At 41.0% G+C, this 27166-nt stretch overlaps 1 protein-coding gene across 6 annotated transcripts in view; it reads right to left on the bottom strand.

Annotated features, from left to right (window-relative positions):
* Nucleotides 1–27166, bottom strand: part of GSPT1 (G1 to S phase transition 1) — a 39733-nt gene that overhangs the window by 10723 nt on the left and 1844 nt on the right. For 3 of the 6 annotated variants that reach the window (XM_044915620.1, XM_021698361.1, XM_021698360.1), the window contains 10 exons: nt 13218–13262; nt 13057–13098; nt 12100–12327; nt 11065–11098; nt 8609–8686; nt 5028–5208; nt 4244–4398; nt 3929–4069; nt 2394–2487; nt 1264–1344 (listed from right to left, as the gene is read on the bottom strand). In XM_044915620.1, coding sequence (XP_044771555.1) covers nt 1264–1344; nt 2394–2487; nt 3929–4069; nt 4244–4398; nt 5028–5208; nt 8609–8686; nt 11065–11098; nt 12100–12327; nt 13057–13078 — 1014 coding nt within the window. In that variant the 5' untranslated portion in view covers nt 13079–13098; nt 13218–13262. Of the gene's footprint in view, nt 1–1263; nt 1345–2393; nt 2488–3928; nt 4070–4243; nt 4399–5027; nt 5209–8608; nt 8687–11064; nt 11099–12099; nt 12328–13056; nt 13099–13217; nt 13263–13899; nt 13904–27016; nt 27053–27166 lie in introns of all 6 variants that reach the window. The other 3 variants (XM_044915619.1, XM_044915617.1, XM_044915618.1) reach the window with 3 other exon arrangements.

Below are 27166 nucleotides of genomic sequence, written 5' to 3' on the forward strand. Positions count from 1 at the left end.
CAGACTCCGTGCTGAGTGTAGAGCCCGATGCGGGACTGGATCCCATGACCCCGAGATCGTGACGTGAGCCAAAATGAAGAGTCAGACACTCAAACTGACTGAGCCACCTAGACGCCCCATTTATTCTGAGGTTCCGATGACTGAGGCCTACTTTCCTACCTAAATATCTTTGAAGCTGTTAGAGAAAGCCCCGCTGGAAAACAGGTAACAGTTTCTCAAGTATCATGTCTGTAATTATCAGCAACTGAACAGCCACAAATAACACAAAGGAAGTGTTCATGGAGACTTTACGTGTTTTAATGAAACCCTCTCCAATAATAAACAAATTACAAAAAGGCAGGAAGAAAGAATTAAGAAAAGACCCATTTATGATAAAGGCACATTCTCTTCTCTCAAAACAGATTACAAGTATAGATTGGGCACATTTTATAGTAACCAGTGTAACGATAAAGCAGAGGCACGTGGGTGGCTCAGTTGGTGGAGCATCTGACTTTGGCTCAGGTCATGTTTTCAGAGTCCTGGGATCGAGCCCTACGTCAGACTCCCTGCTCAGGGCGGAGTCCACTGGTATCTCTCCCTCTGCCCTCCCCCAACTTGTATTTTCTTTCTCTCTCTCTCAAATGGATAAATAAAATCTTTTAAAAAAATTAAAAAAAAATTTTTTTTTAAGATTTTATTTATCCATTTGAGACACAGAGATAGAGAGAGAGAGAAAGCGTGAGCAGGGAGAGAGGCAGAGGGAGAGGGAGAAGCAGGCTCCTCGCCGAGCCAGGAGCCTGATGTGGGGCTTGATCCCAGGACCCTGGGATCATGAGCCGAGCCGAAGGCAGATGCTTAACCATCTGAGCCACCCAGGCGCCCCTAAAATTTTTTTTTAATTAAAAAAAAAAAAGAAAGCAAATTATATCATGATTAAACCTGAGTTTTCATCCTGGGTTCACTTGCTAATAGAAATGTGTTAACAGAAAGAAGTCACTTAACCACTCCAGCGCTCTACTTGCTTCTGGTGGAAGAATGCAGGTAAAGCTCTCTTGAGGATACATCTAGCTCTCACGTGGTACGAATACTGGCTCTTCCCCATTTGTCACTGGGTAACTACAATACCTCATCTTCTGTACTAAATTTTGTACTTGACATTAGTAAAACATAATCCTGGATTTTAAGTTTCTTTTAGTGGAAATCCCTACATTTTTGAAAAGTTCTAACTCTTTGCTAATATTTTTAAGAGAAATCTAAATGAGAAAGAGCATTACTAATTCTTACCTTGTTTGGCATCATCACAAGCTGCTGGCCTTTACAAATAGATCCTGATTCCAGCTTTCCCAGGACCACAGTGCCCATATCCTGTTTAAATTTGAAATAAAAAAACCCAAGTGGTAGACTTTAATTACTATTCTACAAATTCAACATCCCAAAGTGAAATCTTATGGGGCTTACTCAGAAAATCTTTAGTTCAAGTGGCAGAATGGTTAGGATTAATCTTAAACACAGGATATTTAAAAAAATATATCCTCTGTCATCAGCATATGTGCAATTACAATACTAAGTAAATGTGCCGAAGATCTTTAAAAAAAAAAAAAAAAAAAAGGCACCGTACCAGAAACAGCGCAAAATTTTACATATTGAAGATCTCCGTTATTTGTTTAAATTCCGGTTCTCTCAAAAATCTCTGAGCCTGCTTCCTCATGTATAAATTGGAAAAATACTTGTTTAAGATATTTAGCATGGAGCTAATGAAAGAATTATTTGAGGAGGTCAAAACATTATATACCGGGGCACCTGGGTGGCTCAGTTGGTTGAGCCTCTGCTTTCAGCTCAGGTGATGATCCCAGGGTCCTGGGATCAAGCGCCGCATGGGGCTCCCTGCTCAGTGGGGAGCCTGCTTCTCCCTCTCCCTCTATCTACTGCTCTGCCTACTTGAGCTCTCTCTGTCAAATAAATAAATAAAACTTAAAAAAAAAAATTATATACCGATAAAACTTATTTAAAAATCAAGTTGAAAATCCAGTTAAAAATAATGAAGCTTATCTTTTTAAAGACTAGTGGCCAGTGTTGGCGAGGCTACGGTAAAACCAACACTCCTACACTGCTGGTAGTACTTCGGAAGGCTGCTGGTCAATACCCATCAACTTTAACGTGCAAATCCTGAGTCTAGCAGTTTTACTGTATGACTTTCTCTCTCAAAAATGATCACTGGCTCATTGGGAAAACAGCTTAAATAAACTAGGCTGGTTGATTAAATTACGATCCATCCACAACACTAAATAACATACGGCCATTAAGAAAGAGACATTTATGCTACGCTGTTAATTATTAGGATTGTTTTGTAACTTAAAACACAAAGCAATGATTTTCCCTCCCATAAATCCCAATCTCTTGAACATCTTGGGTACCTTGTACTTATCCACAATTGGCAGCCTGATTGGTCCATCAACTGATCTATTGAAGTTTGGCAAATTATCCAGATAGGGAATAAACGGTAATCCACTGAGAACATAACAATATCCATTAAAAAGAATCAACATAAATATCAAAATTTTAAGATTGTAACTTTATGTGAAAAACACAGTTATAATACTTTCATTCTACCCAGATACTCTTCTCATCAACCCATTTATCTAGTTCATCCCCTTCATTCCTCAGAAAATTAAAAATATTAACAAAATAGTCCTATATAAATATAATGAAAAAGCTTCCCCATAAACTTAGTTTATTAAGATTGAGAAAAACAGTTTAGGGGCGCCTGGGTGGCTCAGTCGGTTAAGCGTCTGCCTTCGGCTCAGGTCATGATCCCAGGGTCCTGGGATCGAGCCCCGCATCAGGCTCCCTGCTCCGCGGGAGGCCTGCTTCTCCCTCTCCCACTCCCCCTTGCTTGTGTTCCCTCTCTCGCTGTGTCTCTCTCTGTCAAATAAATAAATAAATAAAATCTTAAAAAAAAAAAAAAGGATATTTATAGCAAATGGCCTACATTTTTTTTGGAGGGTGAGCGGAGGGGGAGAAGGAGAAAGGGCATCTTAAGCAGGCTCCACTCCACACACAATGTGAGTCCCATCTCACAACCTTGAGATCATAACCTGAGCCGAAGTCAAGAGTCGAGACCCTTAACCGACTAAGCCACCCAAGTGTCCCTAAAACGACTATATTCTATTACTTAATTCTTATGGACTTTTCCAGCTCTCAAATCGGGATTCTATAAAATAATTTCCCCTTTAAAACTACAGTATATGAACTGGGAGGTTTACTACTGCCAAGATAGCAATGCTCCCCAAATTCATCTATGGATTCAGTACAATCCCCATTAAAATCCCAGCTGCCTTTTGGTACAAATTGACAAGCTGATCCTAATGTTCATAACGGAAATTCAAGGGACCCAAAATAGCCAAAACAATCTTGGAAAAAAAGAACAAAATTTAAAGACTCACACTTCCCAATTTGAAAACTCACAAAGCTATAGTAATCAAGACTTTGTGCTTTGTGCTTGTGCTCTGTATCTCTCTGTCTCTCTGACAAATGAATTTTAAAAATCTTAAAAAAAAAAAGAAAAAAACTTTACCTAACAAAAAAAAGTTTTTAAGATATTCTTTCAAAATGAAATACACATCTAAATGTAAGAGCTAAAACTATAACAACCTTAGAAGAAAATAATATGGCTACATCTTCATGACTGAATTAGGCAATGTTTTCCTAGGTACAACACCGACAGCACAACCAACAAAAGAAAAATAAATGGAATTCATCAAAATTAAAACCTCTTGTGCCTCAAAGGATACCATCAAGAAAGTGAAGAGAGAGTAACAAGAAGACAACCCAATTAAAAAATGAGCGAAGGTCATGGTATTTTTAAAGCCACAGTTACTTACAGTCTGTGTTTTCAAAAATTACTTACAAAGACATAAAGTTTTTCTAAAAGGAAGAAAAGGTTACTTACGTGTACCAAGGACAGAAATCTGATTGCTCTTTAAGATTTGCTCCAGTCAGTCCTGAGCAGGGCATAAAGTGAATGTCCTTTTTGGGATTGAAGCCAACTTTTTTCAAAAATGGCACTAGTTTCTCTTTACATTCTTCATATCTATGAATATTTATAAGTAACTCAATTGTAATATAAAGCAAGTGAACTCTAGTCTCATTATTAAACAAATTAAGGTTTCAGAAAAACCCCAGGGGGAAAAAAAGCGTAGGGTAGCAAAACCATCTTTTTTTCCGCTCCCAAGCCTGTAAAAACTAGTATGACAGCAAAGCTCACCTCTCATTGCTCCAATTGACCGTTGGATCATCCATCTTATTAATAAGCACAATCAAGTGCTTCACACCTGCTGTCTTTGCCAACATTGCATGTTCTCTCGTCTGTCCGCCCTTTTCAAATCCAGTTTCAAACTCTCCCTTCCTTGCAGAGATGACCTATTCCAAGAAATCCACAGTTTATTCTTATGTACTCAGGTATACCTCTTGAGCAGTTAAACAGCTTTCCTTTCAGTTTTATCAGAAGCTTTTTGCAAGAAAATAAAAGTAAATAACCTGCATGCTTTTGAATGTCACAATGTCTAAACGGCTTAAGATTTTGGTAAATGTTTCTTCTGATCCCCTCAATGTTCCAAAACCTAGTATGCCTTTATATTTTGCAATTCAAACATGTATGTGATTCAGTGCTGGTATAGTGACAAAGCAAACAAAAACAACCCTGCAAAATGACTGAGGCCTTGAGAAAAAATCATTTCTTACTCAGCTTTGTACCCACAGCACATGTGGTATGTACAAAGTGGACCAAGCTTGGCATTTAGTAGACACTAAGTTCTGACATGGTCATAGGTAATAGCACTGGTATAGAGAAAAGATGAAAGATGTTTTCCTAAGTGAATCCAATTATAAAGATTTCTTGAGCAGATGGGTGAGACAAAAATGAAATTTGCGACTGTATATTATAGCTCACTGCAACCTCAATTTTAGCTTTTAGAGGATAAACTCAAATACTTAACACTGAAGAGGGGGTGCTAACAAATACACAGGTGAATTGGAAAGATCTTACTTACCAATACAGCCAAATCAGCTTGAGAAGCACCACCTATCATATTTGGGACAAAACTCTTGTGGCCAGGGGCATCCAGAATTGTGAAATGCTTCTTTTCTGTTTCAAAATAGGCACGGCCCACTTCTACTGTTTTACCCTTGTCTCGTTCTTCCTGATTTGTATCTAAGGCCCAAGATAAATACCTGAAATAAGTTTAAAATAAGGTTAATATTGCTAAGAACATAAGGTTTTAAGATATTCTTCTACCATTAAAGGTGTAATGATGACATCCAGCTTTATGTCCGGCATACATTTAAATCATGAACAGGACAGGGGCGCCTGGGTGACTCAGTTGGTTAGGCATCTGTCTTCAGCTCAGGTCATGGTCCCGGGGTCCTGGGATCGAGCCCCATGTCGGGCTCCCTGCTCAGCGGGGAGTCTGATTCTCCTCTCCCTGTGCTCCTACCCCCTGCTTGTGCTTGCTTTCTGTCAATTAAATAAATAAAATCTTAAAAAAAATATTGATAAATCATGAATAGGACAGCTGGCTCATTCAGTGGAGCATGCAACTCTTGATCTCGGGGTTGTGAGTTTGAGCCCCATGTTGGGTGCGTGCAAAGATTACTTAAAAATTAAAAAAAGGGCGCCTGGGTGGCTCAGTCGTTAAGCGTCTGCCTTTGGCTCAGGTCATGATCCCAGGGTCTTGGGATCGAGTCCCACATCGGGCTCCCTGCTCAGCAGGAAGCCTGCTTCTCCCTCTCCCACTCCCCCTGCTTGTGTTCCTGCTCTCGCTAACTCTCTCTCTGTCAAATAAATAAATAAAATCTTTAAAAATAAAAAATTAAAAAAAATCTTCAAAAAAAATCACGAGTAGGACTGAATAGAAATGAAAATCAAGAGAATAAAATTTGTATTACTGTGATTCAAACACTTGGAGCTTTTACAAATATCCAGTCAATTACAGGCATCCCCTGATTTTTTAAAGTTCATGTTATGCCACTTCGCTTTTACAAAAGACCTATGTCAGAAAAAATTTAAAAATTAAAAATAAATAAACAAATAAATACCTACATTAGTACCTGTTTTTGCTAACTGAAACATATCTGAAGAGGATTTTTTGGTGTTTTTTTTTAAGATTTTATCTATTTATTTTATTGAGAGAGAGTGAGCGCACGAACAGGGGGAGGGGCAGGGTGAAGACAGAGAGAACCTGAAGCAGTCCCCCCGCTGAGTGCAGAGCTGGACACAGGGCTCAATCCCAGGACCCTGAGATCATGACCTGAGCTGAAACTGAGAGTTGGGGAGTGTTTAGCATGTTTAGCATTTGTTCTGCAACGAGCTGTCACAGAGCAGTGCTGAGCGGCGACAGTGACGCCCTCAAGCCCTTCCAGCTTTCCCTACGCGCAGCGTCTGCATCGAGCCGCCGTCAGTTCTCACTTTGAACTGTGTCGGTGAGCATCTATGCTTTACCTCCATTTATTTGGTGCATCCGTTAGCAAGATGAGCCCTAAGGTATCAGAAAAGCCTAAGAGAGACTATTCTCTGGGTCTGGGAATGCTCAAAAATTTTTCCATATAAATTAATGACGATTGCTTCCTTGCTTTATGCCACTTTGGTTTACAAAAGGTTTCAAAGGAATGCTTTGCTCTTGGATAGCAGGGAAATTGTGTGTGTGTATATATATGTATATAAGGCTCCATACTAGGCGTGGAGCCCAACGTAGGGCTTGAACTCACAACCCTGAGAGCAAGACCTGACATGAGATCAAGAATCAGACACTCTGGGGCACCTGGGTGGCTCAGTGAGTTAAACGTCTGCCTTCAGGGGGCGTCTGGGTGGCTCAGTCATGGGGGTGCCTGGGTAGCTCAGTCGTTAAGCATCTGCCTTTGACTCAGGTCATGATCTCAGGGTCCTGGGATCGAGCCCCGCATCGGGCTCCCTGCTCCTCGGGAAGCCTGCTTCTCCCTCTCCCACTCCCCCTGCCTGTGTTCCCTCTCTTGCTGTGTCTCTGTCAAATAAATAAATAAAATCTTTAAAAACAAAAACAATGTCTGCCTTCAGCTCAGGTCATGATCCCCAGGTGCTGGGATCGCTTCTGCATAGTGCTCCCTTGCTCGGCAGGGAGTCTGCTTCTCCCTCTCCCTCTGCTTGCACACCCCCCCACATATCCTTGCAAGCACGGGCGCTCTCTCTCTCTCTGTCAAATAAATAAAATCTTTAAAAAAAAAAAAGGCGGACACTCAACTGACTGAGCCACCCAGGTGCCTCAACTCTGTATATATTCTTTTTTTTTTTTTTTTAAAGATTTTTATGTATTTATTTCAGAGATACAGAGAGAGAGAGCATGAGCAGGAGGAAGGGCAGAAGGAGACACAAACTCCCTGCTGAGCAGGGAGCCTGAGGTGGGGCTCGATCCTGGGACTCCAGGATCATGACCCGTGCTGACAGCAGACACTTAACCGACTGAGCCACCCAAGCACCCCAAACCTGTATATATTCTGTAAGCAAACTGTATTTATGAAAAGAAGCTGACGACATACACAGAAAGACTACTTTGTACCAATGCCAATACGACTGTGAGCTTTTATAATCATCTGGCACAAAGTATAATTCAAATAATGGCTATCTAAGAATATTTTTCAAAAGTGAAAGCCAGTAGCCACCATTTGGGAGGAAGGGTTACCTGCTAAAAATTATTTCAGTATTTCTTTGCCATATGAAAATGCTTTATGTAAGTTCAAACCATCTAGAATAGTAGGTGTTAATTTAGATGACCTCATCATCTGTATTAAATAGTATGTAATCCATTTTTTTAGTATAACATTGATGATCTTTTCCCTTAATACAGAGGAATACAATTTAAAAACAACAACAACAAAACAAAAACCATGAATGTCCCAGTCAAATCTTAACTTTAAAAAAAAGATTAGAAAGAAAAAGAAATTGACCCCTTCTCTCACCACTCAAAGGTAACCGACTGTCAATAATTCTGTCCATTCTTTTTATCTTTCCTGTGTTTATTTACATCATTAATGATCATATCCTAAGTACTATCATGTCACCTGCTTTCTCCTCAAATTCCACTATAACTTAAGTTCTACTTCTGGTTATTATAAACTTTAGAAATGCGGGGTGCCTGGGTGGCTCAGTCAGTTAGGCGTCTGCCTTCAGCTCAGGTCATGATCCCAGGGTCCTGGGATCAAGTCCCGCATCAGGCTCCTTCCCAAGGAGCCTGCTTCTCCCCCTGCTTGTGCGTGCACAGAGTCTCTCTCTGACAAATAAATAAAATCTTTAAAAATAAATAAATAGATTCTAGAAAAGCAATTTTTTAGTGGTTAGGTAATGACCCTATGAAATGAATGTTTTAGAACTTATCCAACAACTCCATTACTAGATGTCTGGATGTTCCCAAACGTTCCCTGGGCAAGTTCTGAAGTCATCAAGTCATCAGGAGCTGGTCTACTTTGTAGTGTGAGGGGAAAGGAAATTTTTTCTTTATTATGACATCACCTCAGACTTCATGCATGTCCATCTAAGTAGACTACAACAGCATTAAGTAGCCAGTGCTTCCTTAAAAGGAAGTGCCATAAAAGTTTACTATACCAAGTTTCTCTGTTTTTCTCTTTAGCTTCTCTTTCATATTTCTCAAGTGTCCTTTTGTCAACCATTCCAGTCAAATACCTGAAAACAAAGAAAAAAGAAGTAAACACTTAATTACAAATTATTCAGTGAAATTAAGAAGCCCTTTAGGGGAATTTCAACTTCAGAAAACAGCTATTTTAAAATAAAGGAACCACTGATGGATGCTGAAATCATGGAAAGTTTCAGAGAAAAAGATATTTACATGGTCTCAAATTCTCTCCCCCCAGATAAAGGGGGAAAATAGTAAATCTACCATGGGGAATCCTGGCAGACAATATGATAACCAAGTAATCCTGGCTAATAGCACCAGCAGTAAAGAGAACATATCGAGAACTGACATGAGGTAGCCCTGATGGGATGTCCGTGTCATAGTCTTGCCCGAATGTATAATGTGACTCAATCTAACTGTGCAAAACCTCAGTCGAACCCCAATTGAAGAATATCCTAAATAGCACTCTTCAAATTAAGCAAAGTCGTGGAAGATGAGACTGAGGCAACGTAACAAGGTAGAGGAGGCTCAGATGGAACAACTAAATGCAACGTGGAATTCTGGAACCGAAAAATGACATTAATGGAGAACTGGTGAAATTCAAGTAAGAGCCACAGTTTAGTTAACAGCACTGTACCAATGCTAACCTCTTAGTTTTGAGGACTATACTATGGCTATTTAATATGTTAACGCTAGGGACGGCTGAAAGGTATACAGGAACTCTGTACTATTTTTGTAACCTTTCTGTAAGTCTAAAATTATTTCAGAATAAAATTTTTAAAAAATTTATTTATTTTAGGGGTGCCTGGGTGGCTCAGTCGTTAAGCATCTGCCTTCGGCTCAGGTCATGATCCCAGGGATCGAGCCCCGCATCGGGCTCCCTGCTCAGCGGGAAAGCCTGCGTCTCCCTCTCCCACTCCCCCTGCTTGTGTTCCCTCTCTCGCTGTGTCTTTCTCTGTCAAATAAATAAAATCTTTAAAAAAAAAAATTATTTATTTTAAAGAGAGAGTGCAAATGTGAGCAGGGCTGGGGCGGGGAGGAGGGAGAAGGGGAGAGAGAGAGAAGCAGACTCCCTGATGAGTGCAGAGCCCCACACTCGATCTCACGAGATCGTGACTTAAACTGGAACCAAGAGTCATATGCTCAATTGACTGAGCCACCCAGGAGCCCCCAGAATAAAATTTTTTTAAGGGGCAAATATAAATACTATATAAAAGAAATGTTGTCCAACAGTGTTGGCCAGGCAATTAAATCTTATTAATACATTTCAATATTTAATATTTTAAAAAAATTATCAAAGATTATAATTTTAAAACAATTCCTTAGGAATACTGAACTGCTTCCCTTGACAATCCAAATCAAAGCCTTCCTGTTCAAGCTTTCCTCTCTGTGGGTTCTCTGCAGAGTCATCTACAGTGCATGCCCCTAGCCAGTTGAGCACAGAATCCTAGTGAATGCCCATGAAAATTACAGCCCATAAGCAAAAAGCATACATTTTCCTAAAACACAAAATCATATGGGCCCAACACTTCCAGCCATAGAGCCTTAGTTAAGGATCCCTATTTAAAAGCTTATTTTAAGGTCTGTTGTAGAATTTTCAGAAGTAACTGGGAAGATTACCAACTAAGATTACAAGGCAAGACAATGAAGATATGCCCTCTAGATCCTCTGATGATACAGTTTAAAGAAATGGATCTAATTCAGGAGGCATTAAAATTGTAAAACCTAAAAAAAATAATTTCTATCCCCAATGTGGGGCGTGAACTCACAACCCTGAAACCAAGAGTCACATGTTCTACCAACTGGGCCAGCCAGGTGCCCCCAAATTATAAGAACTTCTAATTTAAAAAATTTTTTTCAATACTAGAATACACTGCTAAAGATCAACCATGGTGTTTTCATACTTAGATAGCTTCTATATATGATAAAAATTATGATAACAAATTATCTCAGTATGCTAGCAGACTACCTGTCTTTGATGAATCCACCCAGGATTTAAAGAGTTGATGAATCAGGAATAAGGAGTTCTCTCCCTGCCAAGTACCAGATTCATGTGCTGGTTTTCATTATTCCTAAGGAAACTATATTCAAAGCAAACTAAGATTTCCTACAATCTAGGGTTCTGTATTAGCTTTTATAAAAAAAAAAATCTAAAATACAGCTTTCAGAAATACATTTAGTTAATGTTCCAGAAGAGCCTGACAGTGGTAACCAAAGAATTCTAGGGAATGCCTAAAATCCATCAAAAAATACTAACAATGATCACACTGCAAAAATTCCTTCTTAACATCAGCTTTCCTTACAGGTAATGTCTTCCTAACTTTTTCAGGTGACCTGTTTTATCTCCTTTGTATGATTGTATGTTTACAATGCCCAAAATTCATTCAATCAAGTTAACTCTATTATTTAACAAAAAATATAGACTTACATTATTTGTCCTCCTATGGTTGACTTGCCAGCATCTAAAAGTAACAACAACATCAATAATATGCAAACCACAGGCGTAAAAAAAAAAAAACCAACAAAAAACCGCTATATGTGCTAACACCATTACCAATTAGCATAGATAATTACATAATTTCAGCTGCAAAAGAAGCTGCCAAGACCCCTTGCCGCTCAACAATGACTTATACTGATCAAGAAGTTAGAACTACTTTACTGATAAAGAAGAATGTTTGAACAGACTGCTCTCTGACCTTCAGCTAAGAGCACAGCAGCAACAGAATATAAATTACCCAAGGGGAATCTCAGGGGAGAGCAAAAGCAGCCAAAGAGCTGTGAACTACATTTAGGTAGTCTGCCTTTCACTAATTTTAGCAAATATAGGTGTCCCTTTACAAATTTCAAAGGAGTTCTTGCTACTAAAAGAAGTAGTACGGTGTAGCATTATATTCAGGAGAAGGCAGAGATAAAGGGAAGGAAAAAAGGACACATGATTCTGTATTTTCTTCTCATGATTTTGGGGCTAAGTCAGATGGTCAGGGAATATCTGAGTAAATTAAATAGGGTTTTGTTCTGTGCGAAACCAGTAACCTCACAAGCATCCAGAAGTCACTCCAAATTATTAATTTCCTTTGTCACACAAAATTAAAACTATCTAGGTTAGATGAAGCCCATAAAATTAACAAATTAACTGAAGTTCACACAAAACAACAGACACATTTTCTAGAATATTAACTAATAGATGTCATAATATGCTTAGCCACCATCGGGGGGTCTATAAACCAACTGTGCATAACATACAAATATACTGAAGCTTATTTTCTTCCAGCTTCCATGACATTACAAAATTATTTATATGTCCAACAAAGCGCTGGCAATGCTTTGCCAGCTAAAAAAATCTATCAAGTTAAATATCAAAACATTTCAGAGTAATTCAGTTCAGTTTCACTAAACCTCTCCAAATAGCTGTTTGATGTAGCTAATGACCGGTCACTGCTTCACTGCTAGGAGTGTAACTTACCTACATGCCCAATGAATACGACATTTACATGTTCTTTTTTAGGAGCCCCAGGGGGTGCGACCACAGATTTAGGTTTTGGTATTTCCTCTTCCTCCTCCATCATTTCTTGGGCGTTCTCCTCTGGGGGTCTTCCGTCTCCCAAGGAACCACCCCCTAACTCTGCTTCACTTATTTCTTCTTTGTGCTCCCATGATTCTTCTGGGGACATTTCTGTCTCCCCATTTTCTACTGAAATAAGACATTTAACTTAGATTCCGAAAAAGACTTACAATCTGTACTGTAAAACACAGATGCCTTCCAACAACAAATAGAACTTTGCATATTTAGTTCTATTTCCTAACAATCTAGTGAAACATAAGCAGGAAAATCTCTTTCACAACAGAAATGGATGACAGCTTTCAAGCTGGCCCCACTGCGGACATCAGAGCTGACTCAGAGACTATGAGAGATTGCTATTTTAACAAAGCTTCACTTCCATAAGGACAGACAAAATGTAAACAGGAGATGTACCATTCCTAACAGCCCAGTTATTCCAGTGTCAGGATGTCCTGACACAGGGAAAACGGGAAAGTTGACAATCAGAACTCGGATTTACAACATCTTCGCTTTTCCCTCTGCAAGTCATTTGGTATCAACTTTATCAAAGACATGGGGAATGTGACACCCTTAAGAGTAAGAAAGTTGCAAAAAGGAAGGAAATTTTTCACAAACGACATCGAATAAGCACAAGTCCTTCAACTGCCTTTAGCGCTCTTCCACTCAGCGTTCACATCTGTGGCCATTCAGTGTATCATGGCAGCGCTCATGTCCAACCAGGTCTGCTTTCTAAGTCCCACAGAAAAGACTCAAAGTCAGTTTTAAATGCAGGCATTACAATAACCATGACACTTACATTTGCACCTTACATCCTGAAAGGGTTTCATATTACCGTATTAATATGGTCAGAAATTTTCTTACCAACAGGTTCTGAAAGTTCCATGCTAACAGCTGAATTTGAACCTAGACAAGAAATTGAGATATGATATATATTTACAAAACAATATCCAGGCTTCACACACCATAGACAACTTAATGTTTTCTCAATTAGACATTCAAAGGATCATATCATAGAAAATTACCTTCACACAACAATGACTGTTCGTCTTGAGAAGATTCCAGAGGTGCTGTATAATAGAAATAAGTCCTATTAAAAATTAAGTCCTATACATCCATTTTCATCTATCTTTAAAGATACGGTAAAAATAGAATTTCAATAGCCCAACAAAAACCTCAGTAATTTAGACCAACAGCAACTAACTCAGGTGTTCAAACTAGAAGTCTGTTTAAAAAATCTTCTTAAACATCTACTGATTACAGCAGATTTTTACCATATTTTCAGTAATTGAAATGTATTCATAAAGATATGCTTATTCTCTTAATTTGCTTCATAAAATTTTTCCTTCAAAGCTATTATAAAAGTAATCTGTGGCCCAGTGCAGATGAAATTATTAAGATTTTGCTCAACAAATACACATTACTTCTCTAGATTCTCTCTTGCTAGCTCCAGGTGGCCAAGAAAGCTATGATTAGATCTTTTTAAAATTCCATAATCACATATTATTACTAAGATCCTTGAATAAATTCTATCTGATACCAATAAAATAAAAAGGACATTCACACAAAGTCCTTGAAATGCAAAGGATCCCTTACAACGTGTCAGAAATGGTGATTACAATGACGCAGTTTTGCCCTATATTAGAATTCTAAGATCAAGCAACAATCCAGTTTCCACAGCTGCCACACTGCAAATCTACGTATGACATCCCTGGAAGAGAGGTATGAGAAATATATACTGATACCCAAATACGTAAATTTATTTTTTAAATCTGATAAACCTAAATGATATCCCAATATGAAAGTGCCCTTGCTTCAAAAAAATCTCCAAGAAGCAAAAGGTATCAAAGAATTTGAAGTCACCTGAATCCTGCACACCAAATAATAAATAATGAATTCATAACTGCAAAGCTTATATTTAAAATCACTTCGTAGAATCACCTGTAAGTCAAGACAAAGTTTTGGGCCCAGTCTTCAACAATGTGAAGTGTTGAAGAAAGTAATTTCCTGTTCCTGAAAGGTAAAGGGCAACCAAGTTTTTCCAAGAGAAGTGACATGCTGAGTGTCACTTGGGAAGGTCCCTCTACCATGGCAAAGAGATAATGAGAGAGGGAAAAAAAAAACACCACTGGCAGAAAGACCAACATCACACTACAGGCAAGCATGCCCTGTGAACACGTGAGCGGTACAACTAGAGAGGAGGGGTTGAGGGAAAAGATAACAGAGGCATCATCTGGCAGGAGGAGGAAGGAAGAGTGAAAGGTCTAAGACGACCTCAGCCTACGTGGTTAGCAGGATATAAACAGAAACTAAAAAATCATTTGAACGAGGTGTGGGAGGGAACAGGAATTATACTTTTTTTGGTTTTCCTATTTCAAAGAAAAGTTTACGAGTGCGGGAAGGAAAATTTCTCAATTTTCAGAGAAAGCCAAGTTCATATGCCTCCCTCGGGCTGGAGGGGGCAGCACAGGGTAGTGGTAAGGGGCTAGCACTGAGCTGACTCCTGCTGTAAATGCTGGCTTGTCACTTCAGGTTGTGAGATGCAGCTACTTCACTGGAATTCTGTTAATGACATACCACCCACCTGACAGGACCGCTGAGAGAACTAAATGAGAGAATACATTTGGTTTGTATTAAGTAACTCCTGGCACCAAGCAGATATTCAACACGTGAGTCTCTTCGCCCTAACGCGCTGGGACACACTCGACTCTATCAACCAGCATGACTGAGGATCAAATGTGTGCCAGCCTGGACAGAGGCCCTCACAAATCCACACAGCGCTCGAGGTCGGGGCATATTACCTCCAATTGATTTTTAACAAGCCGTGATGTGCTGACTCATTCAATCCCCTCCAAACACCCTGAAAATACGTAACTGCAATCACTCCCATCTAACATTCAGACAAACCCGACCCAACTGGGCTTTTCCAAGTTAGACAAGCGCCATCTCGCCCTCCTTCAAACAGCCCCTGCTGAAAAATTACTCGATAAAAGTACACTGAGTCAGAGAGGACGTAGTGTTTTAAGGCAGGAAAAAGATCACACAGTAAGATACCCCAAACTGCAGCTGAGCTTTACAAAAACCAACAATACACATAGCTGACCACCCAGTTCTAGAACTAACTCTTAGATTTACAAATACACAATACATGCAGAAGACTGTAAGGCGCTGCTCAAGATAATGATATCAGTCACCAGACCACCTCAGTGGCTGCAGAACGCACCATAATGAAAATCTGCTCACGGCTTTATTTTTCAAAACGTCCTATTTATGATATGTTCGCCTTAAGTTTGTAAAGCTCACAGGGACAGAGAGAGTCAAATACCAAAATCAATTAAGTGCTTAATATATACCTAATGGTATTAAAGGGCCCCAAAATAAGAAGTTGACCATACTTTCCCCAATGTGGAAAAAAGCTTTCCATGCATCCAGACATGGATCACATTATAAACCTAATGGCAAGGCTAGCGACATTTGTGAACTGGTATTTCTGCAATAATGAACCAGAAAAATCAGATATAGCAAGATGTTCTTTTAAACTTCTCAATCTAATTGCACCCCAGTCTTCTTATACACACACACATACACAGTCAACACTTTCCAGTTCATTCTACTCAGGTCTTATTCATAATGCATATCATATCCTGACTTTACTAGCACTAGGGAGCCCGGGCTCAGAATTCTACAAGGGCCCAAAGTCATTTGTTCATGGTCAGCAAACAGATGACCGTGATTTAAGTCCTGCACAGTTCACATCCCGGTGAAGGAAAAGCTAGTAAACCTTCCGAGGAGTAAGGAGTGACATTATGGTTTCATATTTTCCAATGGTATGTTCAGAAATAACACCCTTGTCAAGTATTCAAAACACGAACGATTCTAATTAATTGGGAAAGTTATCAGACTGCATCAATGAGTAACCTGCCATATCCCAAATTAAAAGGGAAACTAATACTCTGGTTCCTGATAAAGGAAGATTAATGAACTAGGTGTGATACTGGGTATATCACCACAAATTTTAAAACAAGAGGTGAAAGATGTTACTGTCAGGCAGTATGACTGCCTGTGCTTTAACACCAATGATGATCTGAATGTTAAAACCGTTAAGAGAAAATCTGATCCTGGTGAAATAAGCCAGACACAAAGGGTCACATGCTGTACAATTCCACTCATATAAAATGTTCAGAACAGGTAAATCCACAGAGACAGAAAGCAGGCTGGTGGTTGCCAGAAGCTGGGAGGAGGCAAAGGGAATGGGAAGTAACTGCTGACCGGGCACAGGTCTCCTCTCGGGGGGCAGGGAAGGTGCTGAAAATGTTTTGGAGCTAGACAGAGGTGGTGATTGCACAACACTGGCTGAATTATTCACTTTAAAATGGTTAATTGTATGTTACATGGATTTCACTGTAATTTTTGTGTTTTTTTTTGTTTTTAAGATTTTATTTATTTATTTGAGAGAGAGAGAGAGAGAGAGAGCACATGAAAGTGGGGAGGGTCAGAGGGAGAAGCAAACTCCCTGCTGAGCAGGGAGCCCGATGCGGCACTCGATCCCGGGACTCCAGGATCAGGACCTGAGCCGAAGGCAGTCGCTTAACCAACTGAGCCACCCAGGCGCCCTGTAATTTTTGTTTTTAAACATTTATTTATTTGAGAAAGAGAGCAGGGGGAGGGTCAAAAGGAGAGGGAGAGAGAGAGTGTGGAGCCCAACACAGGGCTCAATCTCACGCCCCTGAGATCGTGACCTGAGTGGAAATCAAGAGTCAGACACTTAACCAACTGAGCCACCCAGGCACCCCATGATTTCACTGTAATTTTTGTAAAAAGAATATAAATATTTTTAAAAGAGCTGATCATGGAGGGGCACCTGGCTGGCTCAGTCGACAGAGCATGAGACTCTTTGTTCTCAGGGCTCATGAGTTCAAGCCCCATGTTTAGCATGGAACTCACTGAAATGAAATGAAAGATCTGATCATGAATCAAAAGACGTCAACATGGAGACTCGTACTTTGTCAGCTCATCAGTATAGCACAAGTTAGTCAAGGCCATACAGGTGGTAGATAATGAAATGTTTTAATTCAAGCTACGTGTTTTCAACACATATGTCTGGCCAATTCTTGAAAGTGCTTAATCTGTATATTTCATAAATAACCAATTTGAATTTGTACTGCTTTAGATATAAAACTGATCTTTAATCCTCTTTACACACTAAACAGCAATATATAAAACAGCTACCCTAACTAAAATTCCTTAGCCCTGCTAGCTACATGGTATGCTCATTAAAGAAAAAAATAAAAACAATTTCAGTGCTGTCACAGAAGTCACCATGTGTTACACTGGGCAGAAGTGAGAAACAGTGTGACAAAATTCTGCCCAATACAAGTTTCTGCAGTGAGGGACGTGTTCTCTGTGCTGTGATAGGACAGTCCCAAGCCACATGTGGCTATTAAGCATTTGAAAGGTGGTACCTCAACTGAGGAATGGAATTTTAAATTTCACTTAATTTCAATTAAAGAGCCACAAGGGCCCAGCTCTAGTGGCTCTCACACATTCTCCTTAAGTGTACAAACTGGCCACACCTGATCTTCCACTTTTATCACACTCCCGACCCAGCCCACCACCCGAAGGCTAATGATCCCTCCTCAGAACTCCTCTAGGGCAGGACCCTAGCTTCAATTACAGGGGCACACAAACAGATCTTCGTTCTGGTTCCCCCGGAGATCACAGACTTCCAGAATGATGGTGGTTTTCTGAAATATGGAGACTTTTTTCTCTACTCTTGTAGTCCCCACAGGCTGGCAGAGCGCACGTACCATACAGGATAAACATATAACTGATTTTACTGAATTCCCTTCAGCTTTCTTTTGGTTTTCACAGGGCTGGTTCCTTGTGGTCTTACTGGTTCAGTTTTCTCAGGAGTCTTATGTTTACTACATTCCCATAGGGGCTCAACAGAGTAAAAACAACCTTCTATGTGCTGGCTTTTTTTTTTTTTTTTTAAAGATTTTATTCATTTGACAGAGAGAGAGAGCACAAGTAGGTAGAGAGGCAGGCAGAGAGAGAGAGAGGGAGAAGCAGGCTCTCTGCTGAGCAGGGAGCCCGATGCGGGACTCGATCCCAGGACCCTGGGATCATGACCCGAGCCGAAGGCAGACGTTTAACCGACTGAGCCACCCAAGCACCCCTATGTGCCGACTTTTTAACAAGGGGTCAGAGAAACAATATCCAAGAAATGTTCAAGTATAGTCTGAGTAAGGAACTAAAACTTCTCTAGCACTCAGGTGACCACGTAGTCTCACCAAAACTGCCCGTTGAGGTATTTTTCTCCCACAGACAAAACCAGAACACAGTAAAGGCAGACATCAGAAATAAGAGCCCACAGAACACATACAAAGGTCCAGGGTTTTGCTTTAATTACCTAACACTCTAAAAATAAAAGGTATGATGTCACAGACAGTAGCGAACAGAGCTGTTTAAAATGATTTTACATCATTGTTTCCTAAAACATATGAAGAAGCAATTTCCAAGTATTACTTTAGAGCACTGCCTCCTTATGAAGATGTTCCTCGGCCCCCACTGACAGAGAATATGGAGACAGTGCCATAGCCCACACATTCATGGGCTCCTTCTCTGAAAAAAGTATCTTGGCCAAAAAGATCGTTCAGTATCAAATCACAAGGAAAGGGCTAGCAGAGTAACCATTACTAGAATAAGCTTTGAAATCAGACCTAGATTCTAATCCTAGCTCCTCTGTTTAGTCATGGATGTCACCTTGCTAATTCTTTTTTTTCTTATGATTTTATTTATTTATTTGACAGAGAGAGACACAGTGAGAGAGGGAACACAAGCAGGGAAGTGGGAGAGGGAGAAGAAGCAGGCTTCCCGCGGAGCGATGTGGGGCTTGATCCCAGGACCCTGGGATCATGACCCGAGCCGAAGGCAGACACTTAATGACTGAGACACCCAGGCGCCCCTCACCTTGCTAATTTACTTAGCTTCTCTGAGTCTTAATTTTCTTACCTGTAAAATGTGTTTACAGTACCTATACCTCAAGACAGTGTTGTGAAGATTCCACATTAAGCAATGATGGTGGTAACTGCTCAGTAAATTTATGATTACAACAAGCAGTTCAAAGCCCCATAATAATTCTAAAAATTTAAGAATGAAATATAAGAAAGGCAAATTCCCGAGTGAGAAGACCCGCGCTGGTCTTCTCAGCTCTAGGCACACCCTTTTCCCCATTATTAAACAGCGATGTGTGCAGAGAGCACTGAACTAGCAACTGGCAAATGTGGATTCTAGCATCAACCATGGCATTAAAGCTCCAAGTGATCTTATGCCTTCACTTCGCATCTCTAGGCTTCAGTTTCTTTATCCAAAATGAGGCAACTGTTATTACTGCTGGGGTCACTTCTAGCCCTCACATTCCAAAATCCTATTTATTCAATCACTAACACATCGCCACATACCAACTTGATTAGGCTTTCTGTAGAGTTAAATCCCACTGTATTCTTCAAGCAACCCTAAAACATTCATCTATGATTTATATCCCACCTACGTCAAAAACAACTTGAGGTATACTTGAAATTCATCAACCAAAACCATTTCGGACAGCCCCAATAAGGTACAAAGAGAAGAGAAAAATATGTATATGCAACCAAAATCAACCACCCAAAGGAAATGGACACAGACCGCTTAGTAGTACGGTAACCCACTGGAGTTCTGCAGAAATGGTCAACCAGGAAATTGCCCCAATGACATTCACAAGTATGCACTTTTTGTTTGTTTCAAGTGAAGTGACCTACCATTACCTAGTCAGAATGTAGTCTGAAATTTGGTGTCACCACTCTCAGGCCAGGCTAGTAAAAGATGCTCAGAAAATCCCTCCTAAACGTTTCTCTCACCTGGAAAGTAGAATTATGCTGGGGATCGGGTTCAACTTGGAGTACGGTAATTAGGTTTCCTCAGAACAAAGCCACTTATGAAAAAAAACCAAACACATCTACAGCCCAGCCATGCTTTGTTAAAATCTACTGAAAACAAGGACAAAATTTTTAAGCAGCTTTGGTATGAATCAACGATTGCAGCTAAAAAAGGAGCCTAAGGATTTCAGAACAATTAAGAACCTTCAACTAGTGGCCAAATTCTTGCTTCCCAAAGATTTTTAAGAACCGTGAACAGAATGACGCAATCCTAAATTAACATGCCCAACAGATACACCACTAGAACTGCACTAACTCACTGCCGCTCCTAGGAAAGTGACAAGTAATGTAGAAAGAAAAGCCGTCGATGCTCCCGGGGATCCAAGGCACAGCAGGGTACGGTAATCGCCGTGCTGACAGCCGGCAGCTACACCTGTGGCAGGAGGAGCCATTATCTCTTACACCTGAAACTCATGTAATGTAGTGTGTCAACTACAAGTGGTAAAGATAACCAATGCTCTACTCCAGCAAATTCCTAGCAAACTTAATAAAATAGGGAAACACAAAGGTTAACCGTGTATATAAATTAGATCTCAATTTAAAAAAACCCCAAAGTATTCACAAAGAACACTTAGCAGAAAACAGATCTTTAGCTTTAGGATTACGGTGACAGGACTGAAATGATTTACATAAGGAAATCTGTGGACAATTCCTCCTCTCAGCTTTGAAAGCCCTCTACCCCCTTTGTATGGCCCCTCTTACCACCTTGGGTCTCCCATTAGAGTAAAATGGGTATTTGATCCATCCCTTTCTATGCTCCTTGAGGGATCACAACTTAATCATCTTGGTGGCATCCCTTCAAGGGCCCAGCACAGCATCCTGTGTTCTGAAGGCATGAAAACATTTGTTCTTTAATTGCAATATATAAGCAAAGCCAGAGATTCACATCTCCAAACATTTCATTCTAATTCTGCTAATTCACCCCAAAACGTTATCAAATCTCTTTCATTCCTTTCTTTTCAACCAGGAAGACAATACTATTTTATTTTTATTTTTTAAAAGATTTTATTTATTTATTTTGAGAGAGAGAGACAGCGAGAGAGGCAACACAAGCAGGGGGAGTGGGAGAGGGAGAAGCAGGCCTCCCGCCGAGCAGGGAGCCCGATGCTCGATCCCAGGACCCTGGGATCATGACCTGAGCCGAAGGCAGATGCTTAACAACTGAGCCACCCAGGTGCCCCCAGACAATACTATTTTAACACTCTGAGACATTTCCTCCCTGGGACACCTGGGTGGCAGAGTTGGTTAAATATCCAACTCTTGGGGCGCCTGGGTGGCTCAGTCGTTGAGCGTCTGCCTTCGGCTCAGGTCATGATCCCAGGGTCCTGGGATCGAGTCCCGCATCGGGCTCCCTGCTTGGCGGGAAGCCTGCTTCTCCCTCTCCCACTCCCCGTGCTTGTGTTCCTGCTGTTGCTATCTCTCTCTGTCAAATAAATAAATAAAATCTTAAAAAAAAAAAAAAAAATCCAACTCTTGGTTTCGGCTCAGGTTGTAATGTCAGGGTGTGAAATCGAGTCCTGAGTCGGGCTCCAGAGTCTGCATGGAATTCTCTCTCCCTCTGCCCCTCCCTCTTGTGTGCCACACTCTCTCTCTAAAAAAATTAATTAATTAAAACAAAAAAAAAGGATATTTCCTCCCCAGGGAACAAAATCAAGCAAAACAAGGCTTAAAATCTGTCCTCTACATTTCCCTAACTCGCATGATAAATTTTAATTGCTGTCTTTTCATGCAGTACGATTCCAGAAAAGGTGAAAAATAAACAAAGGACAAAAGAATGCAAAAAGCTATGTACTGGGCGCCTGGGTGGCTCAGTCGTTGGGCGTCTGCCTTTGGCTCAGGTCATGATCCCGGAGTCCTGGGATCGAGTCCCACATTGGGCTCCCTGCTCGGCGGGAAGCCTGCTTCTCCCTCTCCCACTCCCCCTGCTTGTGTTCCTGCTCTCGCTGTCTCTGTCAAATAAATAAATAAAATCTTAAAAAAAAAAAAAAAAGCTATGTACTAACTACATTAAATAAAACCTGCCCCAAAGAGGGTTTATTCCCAATCAAAAATTCTAACAGTTTGTAAAATCATGAAATAAGAGCCCAAATCTAGGGGCGCCTGGGTGGCTCAGTCGGTTGGGCATCTGCCTTCGGCCCGGGTTGTGGTCCCAGGGTCCTGGGATCGAGCCCCATGACGGGCTCCCTGCTCAGCTGCTCAGCAGAGAGTCTGCTTCTCCCTCTCCCTCTGCCACTCCCCCTGCTTGTGTTCTCTCTTTCTCTGTCAAATAAATAAATAAAATCTTAAAAAAAAAAAAGAGTCCAAATCTAACAGTCTAATAATGAGTAAGTCAAGGCAGAAAAGGAAATAACCAGGTAGAACAGAAAATCAGGTAGGAAAAGAAATGACACTCCAGGAATAATACTTTTCTCCGATTTCCTCTGTTTACTCTATTTCACTTACTGTCCCATGGAAGCCTGAAAAATCCTTGACAGTAGAGTTGTTGTTGCAGGCCTTTGGTCTTACAGAAAGAGAAACAAATCTCAAGAATCTTATCTATTATCTATCTAAACTTATCTCTCAGTTTCCACAGGTACTGTTTAATGTAAATAAAGTCTAAGGGCCCTGCTGGACAAAACAACTATTACTTTGAATCTGGATCTTCTCTACTCCCGTGGCTCTGAGGAGGTCACCTTTGAGAGATGAGTGATTAAGAAGCATTCACCAAATGTTGATGGTTGCATAACTTTGTGAATATACTGAAAACCACTGTATATTTCTAAAAGGTAAATTTTATAGTGAGTTATAGCTCAATCACTAAAAAAAAGAAAATCCCTCCCCCACTAAAAGTTAGCATTCAGCGAAACCCAAACACTACAATATAGACCATTTCTCTTTAAAATTCAAGCTTCAGGGGCGCCTGGGTGGCTCAGTCGTTAAGCGTCTGCCTTCGGCTCTCAGGTCTTGATCCCAGGGTCCTGGGATAGAGCCCTGAATCAGGCTCCCTGTTTGGTGGGAAGCCTGCTTCTCCCTCTCCCACTCTCCCTGCTTGTGTTCCCTCTCTCGCTCTTGCTGTCTCTCTTTCAAATAAATAAATAAAATATTAAAAAATAATAAAAAATAAAATTCAAGCTTCACAACACAATGTGCAACATTTTGGAGACAATTCTTTGGAGGGCCTGCTGAGGCCTGCTAGTTTTATTCTGTACTGCTTTTATTTTATTATTTTGGTTTTTTTTTTTTAAAGATTTTATTTATTTATTTGAGACAGAGAGAATGAAAGAGAGCATGAGAGGGAAGAGGGTCAGAGGGAGAAGCAGACTCCCCGCTGAGCAGGGAGCCCGATGCGGGACTCGATCCCGGGACTCCAGGACCATGACCCGAGCCAAAGGCAGTCGCCCAACCAACTGAGCCACCCAGGCGCCCCTTATTTTGTTTTTTTTTTAAATATTATATTTATTTATTTGTCAGAGAGGGAGAGAGAGCACAGCAGGCGAGCAGCAGGCAGAGGGAGACAGAGAAGCAGGCTCCCCACCAAGCAGGGAGCCTGACGTAGGACTCGATCCCAGGACCCTGGGATCATGACCTGAGCCAAAGGCAGCCGCTTAACCCACTGAGCCGCTCAGGCGTCCCTCTATACTGCTTTTTTAATGGCAGAGTTTTGAGAGGTGTTGAGAGTGGGGTGGTGGAAAGGACACTACACCACTATTTTAGAAGCTCCGGCCATTCTAAAAGTCCAAGTGCCATGTATGGTCTGAATATTTGTGTCTCCCATAATCCCTATATCGAAATCCTAATGCCTAATATGATAAAGTCAGTGCGGCCTTTGGGAGGTCCTAGGTCATGAGGGTGGAGCCCTCACGAATAGGATTATTGCCTTTATTTAAAAAAAAAAAAAAAGAGCTCCCTTGCTCCTTCTGCCTCAAGACACGGGAAGTCAGCAGTTGGCTATCCAGAAGAGGGCTCTCCCCAGAACAGGCCGGAACCCTGATCTTGGGCTTCCAGCCTCCAAAACTGTGAGCAATAAATTTCTGTTGTTTAAAAGCCACCCAGTCTGGAGTATTTTGTTACAGCAGCCCAAATAAACCAAGACACCGAGTAACCCTGATCACCACTGCTAAATCTGTTTCTCATTTAACAACAACAACAATAAAAAGACTGAACCGGGTACAAAGTGGAACATCAAGTACATTCTATCATAGAAAATGTTAGTTCTAGTACAAGTAACCCCTGTCTTATATTTTCATTCATTTCAGAACCTCTACTTTAAGGAGAATCACTTAGCTAATTTACTTGGATCTGTAGAGAATTACATTTAAATGAATTATACTTAATTACACTTAATGTGTTCTACTTAATCATTCCTTTGGAAACCTATATTAAATTTTCAAAGGGATTCAAGGTCAACACTGAATCCCAAGTTCTGACTTGGGATAGCTAGAAACAGGCATAACTAGCAGCCCTCCAGTAAGGTGAATGACACTTTGGGCAAAAGCATCTTCCTCCTCTTGCTCAAGGCCCACTGAAACTATTTCCAAAAAAAAAAAGAGAAGGAAGGAAGGAAGGAATGGAGGGAGGGAGGGAAAAAGGAAGAAAGGAAGGAAGGGAGGAAGGGAAAGGAGAGAATTTTCGGGAGAAATGACAGATATTCATTCTAGATAGACACATTTTACAAGTCATTCATTCTGGTGCTCTAGTCTAGATAGACTCCTTCAAGAGCTCTCCTGGTATTTAATTTCAAAACACACCCACCCCAAATTTCAGCTATGGCTTAACAACAAAAGAAAACATGCATGCCCTACTATTCCCTCACTATAAAAAAAAACTTGCAAATCTTATGGTTCCCCTTTGTGAATTTCAATCTAAGTGCTACTTCCAACTTTTTCCCTGCTTCTTCCAAGCACAGTTCCCTGCTCTAAGGGTGGTATTTTATGGACCTGAATGGGCTGGAACATGCAATCCAACATAACTCTGGACCTCAATTCAAAAATCTATTCTTTTTTTTTTTTTTTTAAGATTTTATTTATTTGACAGAGAGAGAGAGAGAGCACAAGCAGGGCGAGAGGGAGAAGCAGACTCCCCGCTGAGCAGGGAGCCCAATGGGGGGGCTCGATCCCAGGACCCCGGGATCTTGACCCGAGCCGAAGGCAGACCTTAACTGACTAAGCCACTCAGGCACCCTATTCTTTTCTAAATAAACATCCTACAGAGGATTATTTTTAACATTAACAGGCATTTTGTAGAAGCATCTGATAAAATCAGTAACACCAATATAGGTTTCCAATAAAAAAAAGAAAAACCTGACCACAATGTAGGGAATTTTCTTACCAACAACCACTTCCCCACACACTTTTACATCTCCCACTTCTAGTAGTGTCACAGAGAAAAGGGTTAAGAGTAAAGCTGAAATTGGCAAATACCAGGAAGAGAAAAGCAATCCCCCCACCTAAGAGGTACTGCCTAACCACTCAACAATAACCATTATTCCTGACTATTGCTCTAAGGACGACTGTCTTTTGATGGCTGATGGCTACATGCGCTGGAAACAGAGTTCTAGGTGTAGCCCAAGTGGTGCTGGGGCCTCCAAAGGAGGCGGGGGGGGGGGGGGAGAAAACGAAAAAAAAAAAGGAATCTACCCATGATAAAGTATGGGGAAACCGACACTTTTAGGAGCTGGTAATGAACTAGTTTGGGCAGCCAAAATGGCTTGATCTAAGCAAAAAAAAAAAAAAAAAAAAACTGAATTTCCTTACTCAAAAGAAAAAAATAAAATGCCTATAAAAAAAAAATACCAGTCAATAAAACAACCAAATCCAAACTGTGTACTCACATATACACTTTGCAAAAGTATTTCTTCAAACTCTTTTTGCGTCTAGAGAGAAAACTATAGTAAATATTTCTGAAGAAACTAACCTCCCAGAGCACTTTTATGATGTCCACTTATCTAAGAAATACCACAATTTAGAACTTTAAAGAGAAATCAACAACCCATTCTCACACACAAATTCTTGGGAACATCTATGACCCAGTCCCCAATACCCTGGTTAGATAATGGCAAGGACATTCCACCTTCTCCTTTCTTTTTCTCTTTAATCAATACGGACAGTTCCTAACATAAGCACCTGTCTCTGGGAGGTATAAAGTTCTCTGATTGACATTCCTATAAGTCAGTTCCCGAAAGCATGCTATCACTGAAGCAGAACACAGCCAAGATTTTTAAAGACCGAACTTAACTTGAAACCACAGAGAGAATGCCTACCGGCGCTTATGAGAATGGAACATGACGACTCTAAGTCCTAACAAATGCTCAAGTGTGTGAACAGACTCACTCCTGACACAGTAACAGAGAGAGCGAGTTATTCCAAGCAACCTGAGTAAGGTAAACGATTTTAACGCAATGAAAATTCCAAACGTGTCACTAAGAAGAAAAGCCCAAGTCCCACTCAAGGAAAAGGGCACACAGATCCACGTAGCTTCCTAACACATTAACGTTGAAGTGAGGAACTCTAACTTCCTGACACTTTGTGAACTTCACAAGCTTACAAATGCTAAGGGTGAACGAGATCTTTGTATTGATAGCCAACAGTTTCTGCCGGATCACAAGGCTGCAATGCATCTTGGGATTCCTTCAGGACGGTTCCGCGTCACAGACATTTAAAACGCAATTACAGTCTCAATAATAGAAATTGCAGCAAGAGACGCTCTCTCTGCTCGGCCGAAGGTGAAGGGAAAACTCGAGCATTCGTCCTCGCCAACTCCTCGGATCTCTCAACGCCCACCAGACCCACTCGTGGCTCCATCTGCGCTCACTTCTAGGCCTCGTGGCACTGACCTGCCGCGGCCCCCTCTCCGTCCCATACGGTCCCCACTGCCAGGGGGTGGCTGCGGCCCCCACGGGGGAGGGGCGGCCCCCAGGCCCCACGGGTGTCCCCCGCACGCCGCCCCCGCCCCGCCCGGCCCTCCGCCGCCGCCGCCACCGCCCCGCGCAGGCCGCCTCCCCGGCCCCGGGCCGCCCCACC

Source organism: Neomonachus schauinslandi, chromosome 5, assembly GCF_002201575.2.
Source record: "Neomonachus schauinslandi chromosome 5, ASM220157v2, whole genome shotgun sequence".
Taxonomy (NCBI): Eukaryota; Metazoa; Chordata; class Mammalia; order Carnivora; family Phocidae; genus Neomonachus; species Neomonachus schauinslandi.